We start from the raw sequence: 21,972 nt of genomic DNA, 5'->3' as shown, positions 1-21,972 counted from the left end.
GATATTGTAAGGAGAAAGTAGATACTAATCACTCTCAGGGGTCGAAGGGTAAAGCGATGAGTAATTGTGTTAAATGAATAATCTTTGGATCAATATCAGTATCTGGGCAACTGCCCACCTACCCCTCCCCTAACCCAACATTAACCTTAACTTGCTATCAATTGACCGTTGTTGAGTTAGGGGAGGGGTAGGTGGGCAGTTGCCCAGATACTGATATTGATCCTAATCTTTCCTCTTCTCCTTAAGGTGCATACCTGAATCAGTTGGTGCTCTCATGGTCGGTGGTTATGATCGACCATTTGCCCAAATCAAGGTTTGTACAGATAGAGCCCTTTTCGATTCACTGTTGTAAGACCAAAACCAAAACCAAATTAATTACAAAGGCCAATCAAATGAAAGGAAAATACATAACCCTGAAGAGCCGACGAGAACTCAAAACAGAAACAAGCAAACTGCCTAAAGCGCGGGAAAACGCGGGCGACCAAGTCGTGGTTGGTTTTAGTTTTGTATCTGATTGGTTGAGAGATTGACGGGAGTTTTTCTGGACCAATCACTGAGCAAAGTAAAGCAAACCAATGAAATCACGGATTACTTTTGACAGTCAATTGAAAATTGCCCTCTTTTAGAATTTCGAATGGGAGCGAACCGTCACAATCAAATAGCTCCTCTGTTCCGTATGCATTGCCTTTCTTAATTTTTTTCCCCTCAGGTTGCGAAAGAACTCAAAAGACTCGACAAGAAAGTGGTGGAATGCACTTGGGATGCCAAGAACAAACAGTGGAAATTTCTCAGAGTCAGGGAAGATAAAAGTTTCCCAAATGGTTTAAAGACAGCTATGAGTAAGGGGGCGTGATGTGTTTTGGTTGTTTTGTGATTTTATTTCAGTTCTAAGCTGCATGTTTTGGAGAGAAAAATAAAACAGAGCGCTCGCTTCAATAGTAATTCCAACTCTTTCTTACCTTTTGAATGCTTTCATTTATGAAGTTATTTTTTTTTCCTAAACCTTAAAGTCTCAGTGGTGATCAAAATGTAACTTATCAGCAATCAATTGATAAGAATAGAACAGCGTTTCTTTTGGAGGGTTAAATTCTCTAAACTGACTTACGAGAAAATGTGTAACTGTGAGTAAAGAGAATTAATTAATAGATCTTAGAAGTTCACAAGTGAAATAAAAATGGAATGAAGGATTTTTTTATTTCCCGGCTTAATTTCAGGCGTATGCAAAAGCATTCAACAACCTGTGACAAAGAAATGGCTTCTGGAAGTTATAGAGAAACATCGTTACCACTCAGTTAGACATAGAGACCCCAACGCTCCATCCACGAGTCACGCCGCAGTTTAGATCACAGACTCACCAGAATGGCCTTAGAAGCAGTAGAAGCCGCCTTGCGTCAGTTAAAGCTCTTCTTAGAGAAAGGTAACCGCGCACATTTGGATAAAGAGACTTATATCAGTCGTATAGAGTCTTCCTATGTCTGGTGCCTCCATCACTCTTTGATTTGCTATCGTGAAGGCGAGAACCATGCTCGGATGCTCCGCCGTAATCCGATGGCGTCGTGAGGAGCAGAATAGTGCCGACTGGGTTTACCGACGTGACACAAACACCGACTGCTGTTATTTCGCATTTGTACAGATTTTATAGCATAAAGCACTTCTTGTTTTATATTCATTTTCATTCTGTTATCGGAAGGCTACTCTAGAAAATACCTGACGTAAGTGCAATCCTTTCAATGCATTGCGTTTTCAGCGCTTGCTAAATTTCAGTTATTTAGTTCTTATGATTTTGAGGTTCAGAGGCCTTTTACAGCTTTATCTCATATAATGTCACTGATTGTTTTTTGATGTATCGATCACCAACAGTGCCTCTTTTCCCACAACTTCCCTGAGTGTTAAAATGTGAAGCAACCTCGTTTCCAGGTTCATCAGTCCTTCCCCCCACTGTCTCTCTTACTCCAGGAAATGGATAGAAGATAGGCCCTGGAAACGAGGTTTTATGAAAAAGAAGATTGAATGATTAAGCCTCTATATGTAAGAGACATTGGAAGAGTTATGCATATTTTAAGTACCACCCAAATCTGATGGTCGAAAAAAGTACTTTGGCTTTTTTTACCTTAATTAGTAGTGACCTGTAGCAGATGTGGTTTTCTTTTAACAATGTTGATTTTTTTGTATGGTTGAAATGTTTTTTTCCATGCCCAGAATTTTAAGTCGGGCACCTCTACGTTTAACCAGAAGGTACTGATTTCTTCAGTCTTGTGGATTTGAAATTGTTATAGAAGGTTAGCAAATGTGACTACTCGAGAGTTACGGGATAGGTTTGTACTTGAAGAAAAAGAAAAAGAAAAGGAAAGAAAGTAATAAACAACTGTAAATAGTTTTATTCTATGTAAACTAGTATTTCTCATGAAGTATTTTCCAGTTTGAAAAACTGATTACTTCAATGGTCCCGCTAGCATAAAGTTTGAAACTTGAATTCGATGATATTTTCATCCTCTTTGTTGATGTAAAACGAGATGAATTTGACCAATTTTTTAACTCTTCAACTCCCAGTTCAAATTCTTAATTGTCCTTACTGTCAACCATACAATTCTTGAAATGTTAGTTCAGGGAATTTAGTATCACCATTCTCATCACTTGTCTGGTTGATACTGTATTGATATTGTAAGGAGAAATTCTGTCTTGGTCACTCATGGTAGTTTAAGGGTAAACAGCAAGACAAGTAAGATCAAAGGGCAAAGATGCTGTACTCATTATCAATCAAGGATTATACAAGCTGAATGCTTGATGCATTATTATGGACTTTTACTTATGGTCTGCTAGAGCACAGACATGTAGAAGACGTCACCATGAATTTTTCTTTATTATATAGTAACATTTATGACCGGTTACGCTCTCGCTGTATATTTAACAAATGGACTCCATGTTGCCATGCATCTGTACATTAAAAGAGCACAGAAGGCGTCTAAATGTGGTAAGAACATCAGTTATACTGCATTTCAAACGAAGCGCGGTAGCAGAGGTGGAGTGAAAAAACGAGAGAGGATTGGGTCGGGTGGCGTGATGAGAGGTGTTCTGTACGCGACCCGACCCAAACCTCTCACGTTTTTGCTCTGTCCCTAGTATTCGCTCTGGTTATTATTTCGTTCTGTTTTACCAACTAGAAGCGTGGAACAGGTATCACAGAGCAGACTCGCGGCAACATAAAAATCAATTTCTTGATTAGATAACGAAAGCGTAGCCAATTATATCAGTTACATATTAGATAGAACACTAGCGACAAATGCTAACGACAGATAACTGGATTCGGCTGGCGTGTTTGTACATCACTGTTGGTCATTAGTTCATTGGTAAATGATCATGCCCGCCATTTTGAAATAGGTCAATCAACTGTATTGGTGGCAACTAGGGTGTGAACATGTCATACCAACCTTCCTTTTTAGCCGTTATCCAAAGAAATCTCTGGCGTTGTGTACCGCCACAAGGACTTATTTCAGATCGATATTTAATTGCTACTCATAAGGAAGTGGTGATTTAAAAATATAGAAAGCATTTGTCAAAATACTGTAATTAACAACTCTTTGTTTTGATTGTGATATCGTATTTACTTTGGTAGTGTGGAGCGGAAAAGCTACCCATCCAAATAAAATGTGTGTTTTGGGTTTTACTATGGATTTAAATCTCAACGTTGAAATAGAAAGGAATAATCCTATAAACTATACTGAAGTAGCGATGTCTTAGCTTAGGCTTCGCTCAAAAGAAAAAGAATTAAAGAAAGAGAAGAAAGAAAACTGTCAGCTGAAAAAAGACGCCCCGTCTATTTTACAGAGGGTGATGTGAAAACACTTCTTTTCTTCTTCAATAAGGTTATTTACGATCGAATTAAATACGAACCGAGATAATGACCAGCTCCCAGTCGGCTTGTTAGCTCAGTTGGTAGAGCGCTGCACTAGTATCACAGAGGTCGTGGGTTCAAATCCCGTTCAGGCCTGAATTTTTTCAGTTTAGGCCTAATTTTCACTCCTGCTTAAGTAGCGTTCATTACTGCAAAAATCGCTTTCATATTCAAAATTAGGTTAACCATTCACACTGATCTTCACGAAATCCGGCATACGAGCAGCTTTTCGCAAATATTTCTTAGGAGAGACAAATTTGAAAAACACCCACCTTTGGTTCTGGTGTGAACGGAAAACACTCCCAGTTAGAAAATAAGGCTTTTACTTGGATTTGCAAAAACATGTCCGCTGTGTTGCAAAATTTACATTCAGGTTCATGCCCTGCTACAGCTCTAGTAGTGGGTGAACACCTTGTGGTTGGGGGTAGTTGAAAGGCCCAAGAAGCAGGCTTAGGAGGGGCTGTAGAAAGTTTCGGGTAAGGTTTTTGCTGGAAGGTGAACATCGCCCACATTCACGCTAGCCTGGCCAATGAAAATCAAAGAATAAAGCGTCACCGAGATATCTGAAAGACATCTGAGAAACTATGATATGGCCTGTGGTTAAGAATTTGTGAACTCAAATCACAGACTGACCAATGACTTCGTTTGGCCGAACGTTATACTTCAAATGCATTGTTACGGTGTAACCTAACCGACAGAAAAACACTTCAATCCTACAAACCCGAATACTTTATTAAGCAACGAGTGATATTCTTAATGAGGAGCGACTCCTAGAGGCAGAACAGAACTTACGCTCGATAAACTTACTTAAGCCCTCTACAGTCTACATCTTAGTTCACCTTTAACCCAAACTCACAGTTTCCTCCAAAGTTTCTTGAAATTACCAATCTTCCACTGTTGCTCTCTAACAGTCTAGCTTACCTTATCTAAACAATTACTTACATTTTAATGCCTCTGTACACACAGTTTCGACTAGAAGCTATAATGACATTCGTATTGCGAAAGTCAACCTAGAGGTTGCCGAGAGATCTTTTATTTTACTGGTGCGATAGAAGTTAACGGTCTTCCTCGCCATATTAAATCAAAGGAATCCTACCACTAGGTCTAGCTAACCATCACTCCCGACAACAACAACTACTACTACTACTACACAACCGAGTCCTTATATACGTTCACAAAGTGTTCTGGAACATTACTGAAGCTTACAAAAGAACTATTTTAGTAGTATTACGTAATAGCTGCGTGACTTGATGAAATGTTCTAAAAAGTTCTATGATACACATGTCAGCACGACTAAGCAGTCTGGAGATTTCTAGCCTATATTTACAACAATTAATCATAACAGCATCTACACATTAACGTGCTAAAACGGACGATGAAAATACATGACACAAAACTTCACATTTCGATTCAGTCTCTGCTGAGGCAAATCAAATTCTATATTAACGTGATGTTCCAAAATTTTTTTATTTTAAGAGGTTAACTGCTCACTCTGGAAAGTTCTTTTAGATGCGCACAATGTAATGCAACATGATATTTTCATGTTTCCCTCAATATTGCATTTTCATGGATTTATTTTGGCAAGGCAAAGTTCTGTAGAAAGGCACGAACTAATACATACTAACGTTGAATTGTTCTCTTATTTTAAAATCATACGACTCTAAGAGGGAGGGGGTAGGCTGGCTCACCGGAAGAGATATTCCAAAGCGACCATCAGTTCTAGTGTCACGTTAATTAATCATGCGCACATCTCCATGAGAATAGAGAATTCTTACAATGACAATCTTTCTGACATCTATTCAGGTTTCCTTTCGTCCATTTCAAACTCTTGGCTGAATTTTCTTTTTGTGCAAGTGCGACCTGGCATGTTGGTTTTTACTCCGTCTTTGCCATTATTATCTTCGCCAACGATGTTTCTTTTCAGTGTCCACATCTTAAAGGGCGTGAATATTCTCAGGCACTCTATGCGGAAGGAACGATTCATGATGCCATATATGATTGGGTTAAGTGCAGTGCTGGCCCAACCGAAACAAGTATAACTTACATACACTTGTCTTTTAAGTTTCCACCCTGCGTTTACAAAGTCGATGAGATCTATTACCAAAACAGGGATCCAGCAAGTGAGAAAACCTACAACAACAGCTAATAGAATATATGTAACGTTTACTTCATCCACTGATAAGCGGCTGTTTTGGGATAAATTTGCGGCTTCATGTCTGACGGAGCGAAGTCTTGAACGGAAGTTTAGGTTATGGTTCCGAACCGTTATAAATACTTTGGTGCAACAAACCACGATGATTATCAAAGGAATGGCTATGTAAAATATCACCAAATAAGCTCCATACCCTCTATGCAAACTTTCAAAATCGTGCGCACAGAAAACTTTTCCAGTGTGAAAGAAAAATGTATGACCAGCAGCAACATATGGAAGAGGAGCAAACAGAGCCAGGATCCATAGAACAGCGATTGTCAGTTTTGTTGTCTTCTTGTTAAAGAGTTTCTGATACAAGGTACGGGAGCGGACCACTCGGAAATATCTGTTTATAGCAGTGACGGCCAAAGTTTGTAATGACACCGCTGCCAAGAGAAGAATCCAGAATCCTTGCAGCTGACAGACGAAGTCATTGAACGGCCATCTTCCAACAATTAGAGAAGCAACTGAAAATGGGATTCCCAGACAAGAGTTCAAAAAGTCTGAAAGGGCCAGAGTTATGATGTACATACTAGGAACCGTTCGGCGAAGAGTCGGGCTTTTAATGACCACTATCCCGAGTAGTAGGTTCCCAAAGAAGGAGACGAGGTTGGTCAGCAACATGAAAAACGATTCTGTGACTTGAACGTTCGTTGGTCGGCTTCTTAACTGTTCAGCAAAGACTGAAATTGCGGTTAATGTCGCATTCATGATGACAGAGAGTTTTCTGAGAGAACCTACAATTTAAGAAAAAACTCATTTGATTCTTTTTCATGTAAATTTAGTTCGTTTGTGAAAGCAACTTTCTCCTGTTTGTTTGGTCAATGCAGCACCCGGATGTTGCTGTTCAGAGCATTGATGAATTACTAATAAAATATTGGAGAGTTTTTTTATCATCTTCACTTATTTTCGAAAAAATTGTTTTAGAGAGCGGCTTAACTAGTTTCACCCTAAAAGCACTTTTGCTTTTTCAACAGATTCCGTTTTGAACATCATCTAAAAGCTTTCAGTATTATATTGGTGACTACGACACAAGACAAGATGGTGTTTTAGTTTGTACAACCACATTCAACCGAGAGATAGCCAGCTTTAAATGCAATTATTTTGTTGTGTGCACAGTGCTACTTTACCAACAAACTAGCTTTAACGTTGCACTTACCCTCGAGGCCAGATGGTATTCTCGATGATATTTTTCGATCCTCAAGGTTGTTTAAATATAACGGCAAAGCGGTTGTATGTTCAACGAACAAAACGTTGCCTTCTGGAAACCTTGAAAAGAATATTTAAAATTAGAAGTCATTGCACAAGTTAATTTATTCCCAGCTTATCAGTCAATCATCTGCCTCACGTCGTCAATTAACGAAAACGTTTATTTAGTTTCATGCCAAACTGACATCTGGTAGCTTTAAACTGTAATTCCGCCCTACCCCCTTCCTACAAAGAAATTAACAAATAAATAAAGTAGTACTAGAAGGTGTAAAGTGTTAATCTCTAATAGACCAATCGGCGACCAACATGCCAACATGCATGCACTCAAGGGACCAATCTTTAATTATCGTCACGGGGGGGGAGGGGGGAGGGGGGAGGGTTGGAGGATTTTAGAGGGGGGGGTCATACGGTTTTCAGAGGGGAACGGAGTGGTATCAGTCGTCGCCAACATAATAGGGAGCTTAAGCAGTCAGGACGGCAACGCCAAAGAAGACATCGATCAAAAAAATGAATTTCTGCCTTTAAGTAGAATTTAAAAAAATGGCTGCAGGTGTTTACTGTCTCATACGGCGCCACACCTCAACTTCAGCATAACGTACAAAAGAAGCGTTGAGTTCCAAATGAAAATGAAAATAATTTTCCGTCGCGGTTTCGGTTCGCAGACGATGCAAATTGTGGTGATTTCATGTTTTTGTTTTGCAGGGAAAGGCTGAGAAATGTACAAAGTTTAAAACGCGTGTGCTGAGCAATTGTTCTGCCAATTAGATCTTTTGTTTTTCCATGCCCTCGTCGCCGTCGCCGTCGCCGTCGCCGTCGCCGTCGCCGTCGCCGTCGTGGTTTGCTTAAGGTCCCTAGTATAAAAGGAAGACTATAAAAAATGAGGAGGATCATTAGAATTCTACAGAGCGTTATGGGGAGATCGAGTAAATTTTATTCGTCACCCACTGAAAACTTATTTGACTTCCATTTCTAATTATTGCACTAAATGGCAGTTTCTTGACAGGCGGCTGAAAAAGTTTCGAATGAGCTGTCTTTCCGTCTGTCGTCTTTCATTGCTGCGTGCCTAATAATTTGCCAGTAATTTTGTTATCTTTTCAACAATAGCGGGCGGAAAGACGTGGGATTACAACACTTACAACATCAGCCTGACTTATTAGAACATGCAAAAAAAATTCCTGTTTTTATCTCCTGAAATGCGAGACCTTGGATGTACATTTCAGGTGCCTACCTTGACGTCAGCGACGCTTAGTGGTATTACTCTAAACTCGTAATCGATTCTGCTCGCCCAGCAGTCTCTGAAACAAAAATTTTGAATTTTTATGTTCTATTTTATAGGAGATGGTTCTTGACAAGGAAAATGAAAAGGTTCACCTTCGATATCTGGCCTACGATACCGTCAGATTCCAAGTGAGTTCATCTTTCTGTGTAAAGGGGGTAAGTTTCTAAAGAAACTGTGGTGCTGCGTCGGTGGGAGAGTATAGCAGGTAATTTAATGTTAAAACTGAGCTGAAAATGTAAATTAGTCTCCGCAAAGAGTAAAAAAGATGACGTTTCGAGCGTTAGCTCTTCGTCTGAGCGATTGACGAAGGGCTAACGCTCGAAACGTCAGCTTCTTCACTCTTTACGGTGGCTAATTTACGTTTTCAACTCCGTTGTTAACATAAAATTACCTGCTTATCTTTCTGTATTTGGTTAATTAGTGAAAACGATTCTTTTATGATTGGCCCATTCGAATGCTTATGAAGTACTCAGACCTCATTCAGAGGTCGCAGTCATTGGGTTGTATGTACCTCCTTCCCAAATCGAGGCTGTGTAGCTTAGTTGTTAGACACAGTTCTGGACTCATCGAAGTAAGACTCTACACTCTGTATTTGCTTTTGTTGAAGTTTACCTGTGGGGGCCCAATTGTCATGTAAGTACAACTAACAGGGTTGTTTATTACTTGCTCCTAAAATATGGCTATACGACTCATTTGGTAGCCGCAGCTAACCGTTATCTGGGAAGCATGAAATCGTACCCGTCGAAGAACTAAGTCTTTCCTCACGTCCTTCTTTCTGTTTTCTAACACATTCTTTCTCTATTCTTACGAAATATGCCCCTTACTGTGGATTGTTTGTAAATCAGTTTATGACTCTTGCGTTTGTAGGGGCAAGAAGTCGGAAAACAAAGCCACGACATCAGAATGATTTGTATTGAAAAAGAAATAGAAATGGCTCGAAACCAAACCGTAAGTACTTACGTATTTATCAGCCAGTCTGTCTGAATAAAGAGGGAAACTTTCTAAAAAAAAAACTGCGGTGCTGCGTCGGTGGGGGGTGTTGCAAAATAATTTGGCTTTATCAATTGGGTTGATAATGTGAATTGGCCACCGTAAAGAGATTCTAAACCTGACGTTTCGAGCGTTTCGCCCTTCGTCTGAGCGAATCGACGCTTCGACGAGGCCAAGTTTATCTGACTGTCGGTCTGCCTGTCTGTCTATCTATCTGTCTTTCTTCTCATCTGTCTCTCTGTCTCTCTTTTTCTCTGTCCGTCTATCAGTCTGTATCTTCAACATTTCCTTACCCGAGAACAGAAAAGTATTACCTCCAATTTCTCTTTTTCTTTGTTCGATTTTATTGTTGCCTCGTTATTTCCCGTCAGATCACCGAACTGATTTTGCCAACAGGCAAACATGCAATGCGTTTTGCAACGTTTCATTACTCTTTATCGCAGGCTCAACAAGCACTAGGGTGCAATTAGGGTCTTCGGACCATGGCTCTGTTCACTGGAATCCGCTTTCAATGAACCAACTAAACCCGCTGTGCGTTGAAAAGAAAAGGATCCCGATGCGTCGCTTTCCTCAGTCGGCAATAAGCGCTTTTGGGAGGTGGGCGTGTTCACACCGTTAGTTCAGTGATTTAGAAGTAGACGGTGACTCACCATCAGTTGATTCTCTCACTGACTCATTTACTAAGGATCTTTCATCAGCCAGCGATATCTACTTTCCGTCCAAATACGTGAAGATTCATCCAATGGACAAGCCTTGGATGTCACCTGAGATTAAGGCTCTCATATTAGAGCGCCAACGCGCCTATCTAAATGGCCCGGAGGAGAAATGGCGTCGCCTTAGAAATAAGGTCAGAGAGGTTATCACCCGCCGGAAATGCGAGTTCTATAAAAACAAAGTTAATAACCTCAAGAGCACTGACCCGAGGAAATGGTGGAGTATGGTGAATAAGCTTGCAGGGAAGGCTAGCAGCCCTAACGAACTCAGTTATACTGACGAGGAAGGCAGAATTATCTCTGGCGCGACTCTCGCATCACGCCTTAACGAGTTTTTTGTATCTGTAATATCTGACATTAAGCCACTTGATACAAGTGCACTGCCCTGCTACTTACCATCCCCTCAACCGCCCGTGATCGAGACACAAAGAGTCTACAAAAAGCTACTTGCCATCAGCGCCTTTAAGGCCCCTGGGCCTGATGGGATTCCGACTCGTATTTGGAAAGAATATGCTGCTGAGCTCGCTGAGCCGATCACGCGAATATTCAACACCTCTATTGCATCAGGCTCCTTCCCTACTGCATGGAAAGACTCTAATGTCACACCGGTACCCAAGGTTACGCCCATAACCGGTAGGGAAGATTTAAGACCTATCTCCCTAACAGCGATCGTCTCTAAAGTCCTGGAGGATTTCGTAGTTGAATTGCTAATTGAGGATGTTGTGCACCTCATCGATTTCAGTCAATTCGGCTGCCTCAAAGGAACTTCAACCAGCTATTGCCTGTTGGATATGATGCACAACTGGTTGTCCTCTATTGACAAACCGGGTATGTTCTTAAGGGCCTGCTTCCTGGATTTTAGTAAGGCCTTTGACCATATTGACCACACTATCTTAGTCAATAAACTCATCCACCTTGGGGTCCGTGGTTTTATTATCCGTTGGATTTGCAGTTTTCTTTATGGCCGTCGCCAAGCTGTTAAGATTAAGAACATTGTATCCCCTTGGTTGCCCGTGCACGCTGGAGTCCCGCAGGGCACTAAGCTTGGCCCCATCCTGTTCCTCCTGATGATTAACGATCTCGCGTTTGAAACTCCATTACTATCGAGCCACTGGAAATATGTAGATGACCTAACAATATCCGAGGTCATCCCATCAGGCGGTACATCGTCCCTTCAGAAAGATCTTGACGCCATTGCACAGTGGTCGTCGCGCAATAATATGAACCTCAACCCAAAGAAGTGCAAGGAACTTGTGATTTGTTCGCTTAAAACACGGCCAGATCTTGGCCCTTTGTGCGTCAATGGACGTCCCTTAGAACGGGTCTCCTCACACAAGGTCCTTGGAGTCACTATCAGCGACACTCTTGGGTGGAATGAGCACGTGCGTGAGATTGTCTCCAAAGCCTCAAAACGTCTTTACATCTTAAGAGTGCTCAAGCGGTCCGGAATTCCACCCAAAGACCTTATTAACATATTTTATGCCTTGGTACGATCGGTCCTCGAATACGCCTGCGTCACTTGGTCTACTAGCCTACCAATTTACCTCAAGGACATGATCGAAAGAGTTCAGAAAAGAGCTCTGCGTATATTATTTCCGGCGCTGAGCTACAAAGACGCCATTGTGGCTGTAAACTCCACTCGCTTAAATGTGAGAAGAGACGAACTCTGCAAGAAAGTTTGGGACGGTATCTGTGTGCCTGGGTCACGGCTGTACCACCTTATTCCACCAAAGCGCGCCGATTGCCACGTTTATGAGTTGCGCAACAAAAACCATGTATCACTCTTTAAATGCCGGACCGAAAGATTTAAAAAATCTTTCTTTCCAACAATGGCGTCTAACGCCCAGTCCTTGTAGTCAAGCAAACCTAAGCGTTTTTTCATTGGTATATAACTACTGACTCTTGTAATTCCCAGTCCCTTTAGACTCTTAATTTTGAAGTCAAATGTAAGATTTTTGTATTTTTTAAATATTTGAAGTATGCTTGTAAATTCACATGTATTTCACCACTTGGGTGCTATTTTTGAATACTTTTAATAAACCTTCATCATCAGCACTCTTGGACAAGTCAAAGGAGCCGTTTAGCATCAGAGCAAAAAAGTTTTTTCCAGTAGAGAAAGCAGAGTTTGTAATGAACAAATTTAGTTTTTATTGTTGTTGAAAAAAATTCCTTCTTCTAAGTGGTTACTTCACACTCTACTTCCTCAGTATTGTGTCGTTCTGTAGTCATTCTTCGTCACAACTGAGGGTGAATCTGAGAGGATCCTGCCTCTCTACCTCGCAAAACTCTTGAGAGAGTATAACAGATTACTCTTAACGTCATCATTTCGCTTCTTCTGAAAGCAATAAGCATCGAATGGAAGGAGAGATTTAGAGTTGCACCTTCGCATTCTTATGCTTGTTTTACCTTTTTGTTCGTAGGTGTTAGAAAACTGGAGTCCTAAACTTAGCCACGAGAATGATGGACTGATCTTCAACCCCGCCGAGGAGGTGAGTTAACTTAAATAGTGAAAAATATTTGATGGAAGGAAGCCGCGACGGCTCTTTGGTTAACTCGTCCCAATCAAGAGGTCTGGGTACGAAGTAAACTGAAGGTTGCGGCCGTAGACGCGGGAAAACGTAATGGATAAAGATGCAATTGGATTTAGATCACTATCCGATTGGTTGAGAGCGGGCGTTAGCTATTTAGACCAATTTTAAAGTGTAGAATAGAAAAACTAAGGTATTTCCGGATTGCTTACACTATTGAAATGAATTTCTTCGAAAATTTTGCCATTGCTTTCTGTTTCAGCCGTATGAGGCCGGACAGAGCTCTGAGTTATTGAAATGGAAACCACACACGCTAAACTCCGTGGACTTCGTTCTTAATATAAGAACTGTTCGACAAGAAGGGTATGTTTGTTAAAAGTTTGACCTGCACCGGGATACAAAACCAATACTGCTCTAACCAGGCCGTTCTGTTAAATGGCGGCCTAAAGGCAAAGAAACACTTGATTTGAAACTTTCTTGCATGTTAATTCACAAACGTCAGCTCCATCCCCATTCCGCTCGATAAAAAGTGGAAAACGAATTTTGGACAAATTTCTTTTAACCCTTTACACCTTGAAATCAGTGTAAATATTCTCCATACTCTTCTCTATACGTTACTTAAGGTGCTGACAAGGAGAATTTGTTTTACAATCAAAGGCTGCTTTAGTCGGCGACCATTTTCTTTATTCTCATGACCTTAACGTGTGATTCAGAGGTGATATTGTAAGGAGAAAGTAGATACTAATCACTCTCAGGGGTCGAAGGGTTAAGCGATGAGTAATTGTGTTAAATGAATAATCTTTGGATCAATATCAGTATCTGTGCAACTGCCCACCTACCCCTCCCCTAACCCAACATTAACCTTAACTTGCTATCAATTGACCGTTGTTGAGTTAGGGGAGGGGTAGGTGGGCAGTTGCCCAGATACTGATATTGATCCTAATCTTTCCTCTTCTCCTTAAGGTGCATACCTAAATCAGTTGGTGCTCTCATGGTCGGTGGTTATGATCAACCATTTGCCGAAATCAAGGTTTGTGCAGATAGAGCCCTTTTCGATTGACTGTTGTAAGACCAAAACCAAAACCAAATTAATTACGAAGGCCAATCAAATGAAAGGAAAATACATAACCCTGAAGAGCCGACGAGAACTCAAAACAGAAACAAGCAAACTGCTTAAAGCGCGGGAAAACGCGGGCGACCAAGTCGTGGTTGGTTTTAGTTTTGTATCTGATTGGTTGAGAGATTGACGCGAGTTTTTCTGGACCAATCACTGAACAAAGTAAAGCAAACCAATGAAATCACAGATTACTTTTGACATTCAATTGAAAGTTGCCCTCTTTTAGAATTTCGAATGGGAGCGAACCGTCACAATCAAATAGCTCCTCTGTTCCGTATGCATTGCCTTTCTTAATTTTTTTCCCCTCAGGTTACGAAAGAACTCAAAAGACTCGACAAGAAAGTGGTGGAATGCACTTGGGATGCCAAGAACAACCAGTGGAAATTTCTCAGTGTCAGGGAAGATAAAAGTTTCCCAAATGGTTTAAAGACAGCTATGAGTAAGGAGGCGTGATGTGTTTTGGTTGTTTTGTGATTTTATTTCAGTTCTAAGCTGCATGTTTTGGAGAGAAAAATAAAACAGAGCTTTCGCTTCAATAGTAATTCCAACTCTTTCTTACCTTTTGAATGCTTTCATTTATGAAGTTATTTTTTTTTTCCTAAACCTTAAAGTCTCAGTGGTGATCAAAATGTAACTTATCAGCAATCAATTGATAAGAATAGAACAGCGTTTCTCTTGGAGTGTTAAATTCTCTAAACTGACTTACGAGAAAATGTGTAACTGTGAGTAAAGAGAATTACTTATTAGATCTTAGGAGTTCACAAGTGAAATAAAAATGGAATGAAGGGGTTTTTATTTCCCGGCTTAATTTCAGGCGTATGCAAAAGTATTCAACAACCTGTGACAAAGAAATGGCTTCTGGAAGTCATAGAGAAACACCGTTACCACTCAGTTAGACATAGAGACCCCAACGCTCCATCCACGAGTCACGCCGCAGTTTAGATCACAAACTCACCAGAATGGCCTTAGAAGCAGTAGAAGCCGCCTTGCGTCAGTTGAAGCTCTTCTTAGAGAAAGGTAACCGCACACATTTGGATAAAGAGACTTATATCAGTCGTATAGAGTCTTCCTATGTCTGGTGCCTCCATCACTCTTTGATTTGCTATCGTGAAGGCTAGAACCATGCTCGGATGCTCCGCCGTAATCCGATGGTGTCGTCGTGAGGAACAGAATAGTGCCGACTGGGTTTACCGACATGACACAAACACCGGCTGCTGTTATTTCGCATTTGTACAGATTTTATAGCATAAAGCACTTCTTGTTTTATATTCATTTTCATTCTGTTATCAGAAGGCTACTCTAGAAAATACCTGACGTAAGTACAATCCTTCCAATGCATTGCGTTTTCAGCGCTTGCTAAATTTCAGTTATTTAGTTCTTATGATTTTGAGGTTGAAAGGCCTTTTACAGCTTTATCTCATATAATGTCACTGATTGTTTTTTGATGTAGCGATCACCAACAGTGCCTCTTTTCGCACAACTTCCCTGAGTGTTAAAATGTGAAGCAACCTCGTTTCCAGGTTCATCAGTCCTTCCCCCCACTGTCTCTCTTACTCCAGGAAGTGGATAGAAGATAGGCCCTGGAAACGAGGTTTTATGGTAAAAAAGATTGAATGATTAAGCCTCTTTATGTAAGAGACATTGATAGAATTATGCATACTTTAAGTACCACCCAAATCTGATGGTCGAAAAAGGTACTTTGGCTTTTTTTCCTTAATTAGTAGTGACCTGTCGCAGATGTGGTTTTCTTTTATCAATGTTGATTTTTTTTGTATGGTTTAATTTTTTTCTCCATAACCAGAATTTTAAGTCGGGCACCTCTTCGTTTAACCAGAAGGTACTGATTTCTTCAGTCTTGTGGATTTGAAATTGTTGTAGAAGGTTAGCAAAAGTGACTACTCAAGAGTTACGAGATAGGTTTGTACTTGAAGAAAAAGAAAAAGAAAAGGACAGAAAGTAATAAACAACTGTAAATAGTTTTATTCTATGTAAACTAGTATTTCTCATGAAGTATTTTCCAGTTTGAAAAACTGATTACTTCAGTGGTCCCGCTAGCATAAAGTTTGAAACTTGAATTCGATGATATTTTCATCCTCTTTGTTGATGTAAAACGAGATGAATTTAACCAATTTTTTAACTCTTTAACTCCCAGTTCAAATTCTTAATTCTCCTTACTGTCAACCATACAATTCTTGAAATGTTAGTTCAGGGAATTTAGTATCACCATTCTCATCACTTGTCTGGTTGATACTGTATTGATATTGTAAGGAGAAATTCTGTCTTGGTCACACATGGGAGCTTAAGGGTAAACAGCAAGACAAGTAAGATCAAAGGGCAAAGATGCTGTACTCATTATCAATCAAGGATTATACAAGCTGAATGCTTGATGCATTATTACGGACTTTTACTTATGGTCTGCTAGAGGACAGACATGTAGGGGACGTCACCATGAATTTTTCTTTATTATATAGTAACATTTATGACCGGCTACGCTCTCGCTCTATATTTAACAAATAGACTCCATGTTGCCATGCATCTGTACATTAAAAGAGCACAGAAGGCGTCTAAATGTGGTAAGAACATCAGTTATACTGCATTTCAAACGAAGCGCGGTAGCAGAGGTGGAGTGAAAAAACGAGAGAGGATTGGGTTGGGTCGCGTGATGAGAGGTGTTCCAAACCTCTCACGTTTTTGCTCTGTTGCTAGTATTCGCTCTGGTTATTATTTCGTTCTGTTTTACCAACTAGAAGCGTGGAACAGGTATCACAGAGCAGACTCGCGGCAACATAGAATCAATTTATTACTTAGATAGCGAAAGCGTAGCCAATTATATCAGTTACATATTAGATAGAACACTAGCGACAAATGCTAACGACAGATAACTGGATTCGGCTGGCGTGTATGTACATCACTGTTGGTCATTAGTTCATTGGTAAATGATCATGCCCGCCATTTTGAAATAGGTCAATCAACTGTATTAGTGGCAACTAGGGTGTGAACATGTCATACCAACCTTCCTTTTTAGCCGTTATCCAAAGAAATCTCTGGCGTTGTGTACCGCCACAAGGACTTATTTCAGATCGATATTTAATTGCTACTCATAAGGAAGTGGTGATTTAAAAATATAGAAAGCGTTTGTCAAAATACTGTAATTAACAACTCTTTGTTTTGATTGTGATATCGTACTTGCTTTGGTAGAGTGGAGCGGAAAAGCTACCCATCCAAATAAAATATATTATTTGGGTTTTAGTATGGATTTAAATCTCAACGTTGAAATAGAAAGGAATAATCCTTTAAACTATACTGAAGTAGCGATGTCTTAAGCTTAGGCTTCGCTCAAAAGAAAAAAGATTAAAGAAAGAGAAGAAAGAAAACTGTCAGCTGAAAAAAGGCGCCCCGTCTATTTTACAGAGGGTGATTTGAAAACACTTCTTTTCTTCTTCAATAAGGTTATTTACGAACGAGTCTATTACTAACCAACATAATGACCAGCTCCCAGTCGGCTTGTTAGCTCAGTTGGTAGAGCGCTGCACTAGTATCACGGAGGTCGTGGGTTCAAATCCCGTTTAGGCCTGAATTTTTTCAGTTTAGGCCTAATTTTCACGACTGCTTAAGTAGCGTTCATTACTGCAAAAATTGCTCTCAAATTCACAATTAGGTTAACCATCCACACTGATCTACACGAAATCCAGCATACGTGCGGCTTTTCGCAAATATTGCTTAGGAGAGACAAATTTGAAACACACCCGCCTTTGGTTCTGGTGTGAACGGAAAACACTCCCAGTTAGAAAATAAGGCTTTTACTTGGATTTGCAAAAACATGTCCGCTGTGTTGCAAAATTTACATTCAGGTTCATGCCCTGCTACAGCTCTAGTAGTTGGTGAACACCCTGTGGTTGGGGGTAGTTGAAAGGCCCAAGAAGCAGGCTTAGGAGGGGCAGTAGAAAGCTTCGGGTAAGGTTTTTGCTGGAAGGTGAACATCGCCCACATTCACGCTAGCCTGGCCAATGAAAATCAAAGAATAAAGCCTCACCGAGATATCTGAAAGACATCTGAGAAACTATGATATGGCCTGTGGTTAAGAATTTGTGAACTCAAATCACAGACTGACCGATGACTTCGTTTGGCCGAACGTTATGCTTCAAATGCATTGTTACGGTGTAACCTAACCGACAGAAAAACACTTCAATCCTACAAACCCGAATACTTTATTAAACAACGAGTGATATTCTTAATGAGGAGCGACTCCTAGAGGCAGAACAGAACTTACGCTCGATAAACTTACTTAAGCCCTCTACAGTCTACATCTTAGTTCACCTTTAACCCAAACTCACAGTTTCCTCCAACGTTTCTTGAAATTACCAATCTTCCACTGTTGCTCTCTGACAGTCTAGCTTACCTTATCTAAACAATTACATTTTAATGCCTCTGTACACACAGTTTCGACTAGAAGCTATAATGACATTCGTATTGCGAAAGTCAATCTAGAGGTTGCCGAGAGATCTTTTATTTTACTGGTGCGATAGAAGTTAACGGTCTTCCTCGCCATATTAAATCAAAGGAATCCTACCACTAGGTCTAGCTAACCATCACTCCCGACAACAACAACATACTACTACTACATAACCGAGTCCTTATATACGTTCACAAAGTGTTCTGGAACATTCCAGAAGCTTACAAAAGAACTATTTTAGTAGTATTACGTAATAGCTGCGTTACTTGATGTAAATGCTAGGTGTCCTGTGCACTAGGCCCAGTCTGCGCCGAGGTGTTGTCGTTCGACACTAGGTCAAACCTCGGCATACATGTGCTTTTATCGCTTGTTATTTTCGCCTTTATTTCTCGGATAAGGATCGTTTAACTAGTCTCACATCGAAGGAATAGAACATTACGGAAGCATTACGGATATTTCAGCAGTTTTCAAGGTTACGGATAGAGACACTTGCTTGTTTGTAAGGATTTCTTGTACGGTATTGTTTTCGAACGGTGTGCTGAGCGTAGTTGATCGGATCGAATAAAACGTGGAATTGACATCGAATTGACGGCTGTTACACTTGATGAAATGTTCTAGAAAGTTCTATGATACACATGTCAGCACGACTAAGCAGTCTGGAGATTTCTAGCCTATATATACAAGAATTAGTCATAACAGCATCTACACATTAACGTGCTAAAACGGACGATGAAAATACATGACACAAAACTTCACATTTCGATTCAGTCTCTGCTGAGGCAAATCAAATCCTATATTAACGTGATGTTCTAAAATTTTTTATTTTAAGAGGTTAACTGTTCACTCTGGAAAGTTCTTTTAGATGCGCACAATGTAATGCAACATGATATTTTCATATTTCCCTCAATATTGCATTTTCATGGATTTATTTTGGCAAGGCAAAGTTCTGTAGAAAGGCACGAACTAATACATACTAACGTTGAATTGTTCTCTTATTTTAAAATCATACGACTCTAAGAGGGAGGGGGCAGGCTGGCTCACCGGAGGAGATATTCCAAAGCGACCATCAGTTCTAGTGTCACGTTAATTAATCATGCGCACATCTCCATGAGATTGGAGAATTCTTACAATGACAATCTTTCTGACATCTATTCAGGTTTCCTTTCGTCCATTTCAAACTCTTGGCTGAATTTTCTTTTTGTGCAAGTGCGACCTGGCATGTTGGTTTTTACTCCGTCTTTGCCATTATTATCTTCGCCAACGATGTTTCTTTTCAGTGTCCACATCTTAAAGGGCGCGAATATTCTCAGGCACTCTGCGCGGAAGGAACGATTCATGATGCCATATATGATGGGGTTAAGTGCAGTGCTGGCCCAACCGAAACAAGTATAACTTACATACACTTGTCTTTTAAGTTTCCACCCTGCGTTTACAAAGTCGATGAGATCTATTACCAAAACAGGGATCCAGCAAGTGAGAAAACCTACAACAACAGCTAATAGAATATATGTTACGTTTACTTCATCCACTGATAAGCGGCTGTTTTGGGATAAATTTGCGGCTTCATGTCTGACGGAGCGAAGTCTTGAACGGAAGTTTAGGTTATGCTTCCGAACCGTTATAAATACTTTGGTGTAACAAACCACGATGATTATCAAAGGAATGGCTACGTAAAATACCACCAAATAAGCTCCATACCCTCTATGCAAACTTTCAAAATCGTGCGCACAGAAAACTTTTCCAGTGTGAAAGAAAAATGTATGACCAGCAGCAAAATATGGAAGAAGAGCAAACAGAGCCAGGATCCATAGAACAGCGATTGTCAGTTTTGTTGTCTTCTTGTTAAAGAGTTTCTGATGCAAGGTACGGGAGCGGACCACTCGGAAATATCTGTTTACAGCAGTGACGGCCAAAGTTTGTAATGACACCGCTGACACGAGAAGAATCCAGAATCCTTGCAGCTGACAAACGAAGTCATTGAACGGCCATCTTCCAACAATTAGTGAAGCAACTGAAAATGGGATTCCCAGACAAGAGTTCAAAAAGTCTGAAAGGGCCAGAGTTATGATGTACATACTAGGAACCGTTCGGCGAAGAGTCGGGTTTTTAATGACCACTATCCCGAGCAGTAGGTTCCCAAAGAAGGAGACTAAGTTGATCAGCAACAAGAAAAACGATTCTGTGACTTGAATGTTCGTTGGTCGGTTTCTTAACTGTTCAGCAAAGACTGAAATTGCGGTTAATGTCGCATTCATGATGACAGAGAGTTTTCCTAGAGAACCTACATTTTAAGACAAAACTCATTTGATTCTTTTTTATGTAAATTTAGTTCGATTGTGAAAGCAACTTTCTCCTGTTTGTTTGCTCGATGCAGCACTCGGATTTTGCTGTTCAGAGCATTGATGAATTATTAATAAAATGTTGGAGGGTTTTTTTTATCATCTTCACTAATTTTCGAAAAAATTGTTTTAGAGAGCTTCTTAACTAGTTTCACCCTAAAAGCACTTTTGCTTTTTCAACAGATTCCGTTTTGAACATCATCTGAAGGCTTTCAGTATTATATTGGTGACTACGACACAAGACAAGATGGTGTTTTAGTTTGTACAACTAATTCAACCGAGAGATAGCTAGCTTTAAATGCAATTATTCTGTTGTGTGCACAGTGCTACTTTTTGAACATTATCTAAAAGCTTTCAGTATTATATTGGTGACTACGACACAAGACAAGATGTTGTTTTAGTTTGTACAACTAATTCAACCGAGAGATAGCTAGCTTTAAATGCAATTATTTTGTTGTGTGCACAGTGCTACTTTACCAACAAACTAGCTTTAATGTTGCACTTACCCTTGAGGCCAGATAGTATTCTCGATGGTATTTTTCGATCCTCAAGGTTGTTTAAATATAACAGCAAAGCGGTTGTATGTTCAACGAACAAAACGTTGCCTTCTGGAAACCTTGAAAAGAATATTTAAAATTAGAAGTCATTGCACAAGTTAATTTATTTCCAGCTTATCAGTCAATCCTCTGCCTCACGTCGTTAATTAAGGAAAACGTTTATTGAGTTTCATGCCAAACTGACATCTGGTAGCTTTAAACTGTAATTCCGCCCTACCCCCTTCCTACAAAGAAATAAACAAATAAATAAAGTAGTACTAGAAGGTGTAAAGTGTTAATCTCTAATAGACCAATCGGCGACCAACATGCATGTACTCAAGGGACCAATCTTTAATTATCGTCACGGGGGGGTGGGAGGGGGAGGGTTGGAGGGTTTTAGCGGGGATTATACGGTTTTCAGGGGGGAACGGAGGGGTATCAGTCGTCGCCAACATAATAGGGACCTTAAACAGTCAGGACGGCAACGCCAAAGAAGACATCGATCAAAAAATTAGTTTCTGCCTTTAAGTAGAATTTAAAAAATGGCTGCAGGTGTTTACTGTCTCATACGGCGCCACACCTCAACTTCAGCATAACGTACAAAAGAAGCGTTGAGTTCCAAATGAAAATGAAAATAATTTTCCGTCGCGGTTTCGGTTCGCAGACGACGCAAAATGTGGTGATTTCATGTTGTTGTTTTGCAGGGAAAGGCTGAGAAATGTACA

At 40.2% G+C, this 21,972-nt stretch overlaps 4 protein-coding genes across 4 annotated transcripts in view; 1 reads left to right on the top strand and 3 right to left on the bottom strand.

The window, feature by feature from the left end:
* The window catches only part of LOC149053594 (melatonin receptor type 1A-like), a 44,954-nt gene that overhangs the window by 6,657 nt on the left and 16,325 nt on the right, over positions 1 to 21,972 (bottom strand). The gene's annotated exons all lie outside the window — the stretch shown is intronic.
* LOC149053597 (mRNA-capping enzyme-like) lies at positions 205 to 2,345 on the top strand. Its single transcript, XM_089203304.1, has 3 exons — positions 205 to 313; positions 710 to 839; positions 1,215 to 2,345. The coding sequence occupies exons 1-3, from the start codon at positions 275 to 277 to the stop codon at positions 1,340 to 1,342; spliced, it is 297 nt and encodes a 98-aa protein (XP_089059430.1). The 5' UTR covers positions 205 to 274; the 3' UTR covers positions 1,343 to 2,345.
* Positions 4,607 to 6,794, bottom strand: LOC113668159 (melatonin receptor type 1A). The gene has a single exon (XM_027184037.2). The coding sequence runs from the start codon at positions 6,792 to 6,794 to the stop codon at positions 5,688 to 5,690; it is 1,107 nt and encodes a 368-aa protein (XP_027039838.2). The 3' UTR covers positions 4,607 to 5,687.
* LOC149053596 (melatonin receptor type 1A-like) lies at positions 19,210 to 20,697 on the bottom strand. The gene has a single exon (XM_089200110.1). It carries the CDS (start codon positions 20,625 to 20,627, stop codon positions 19,521 to 19,523), a length of 1,107 nt encoding a protein of 368 aa, XP_089056236.1. The 5' UTR covers positions 20,628 to 20,697; the 3' UTR covers positions 19,210 to 19,520.

The sequence above is a fragment of the Pocillopora damicornis genome, chromosome 1 (genome assembly GCF_964200805.1).
Source record: "Pocillopora damicornis chromosome 1, jaPocDami1.2, whole genome shotgun sequence".
Taxonomy (NCBI): Eukaryota; Metazoa; Cnidaria; class Anthozoa; order Scleractinia; family Pocilloporidae; genus Pocillopora; species Pocillopora damicornis.
Note: the sequence above shows the minus strand (reverse complement) of the source record. Positions and strands in the feature narration are given on the sequence as shown.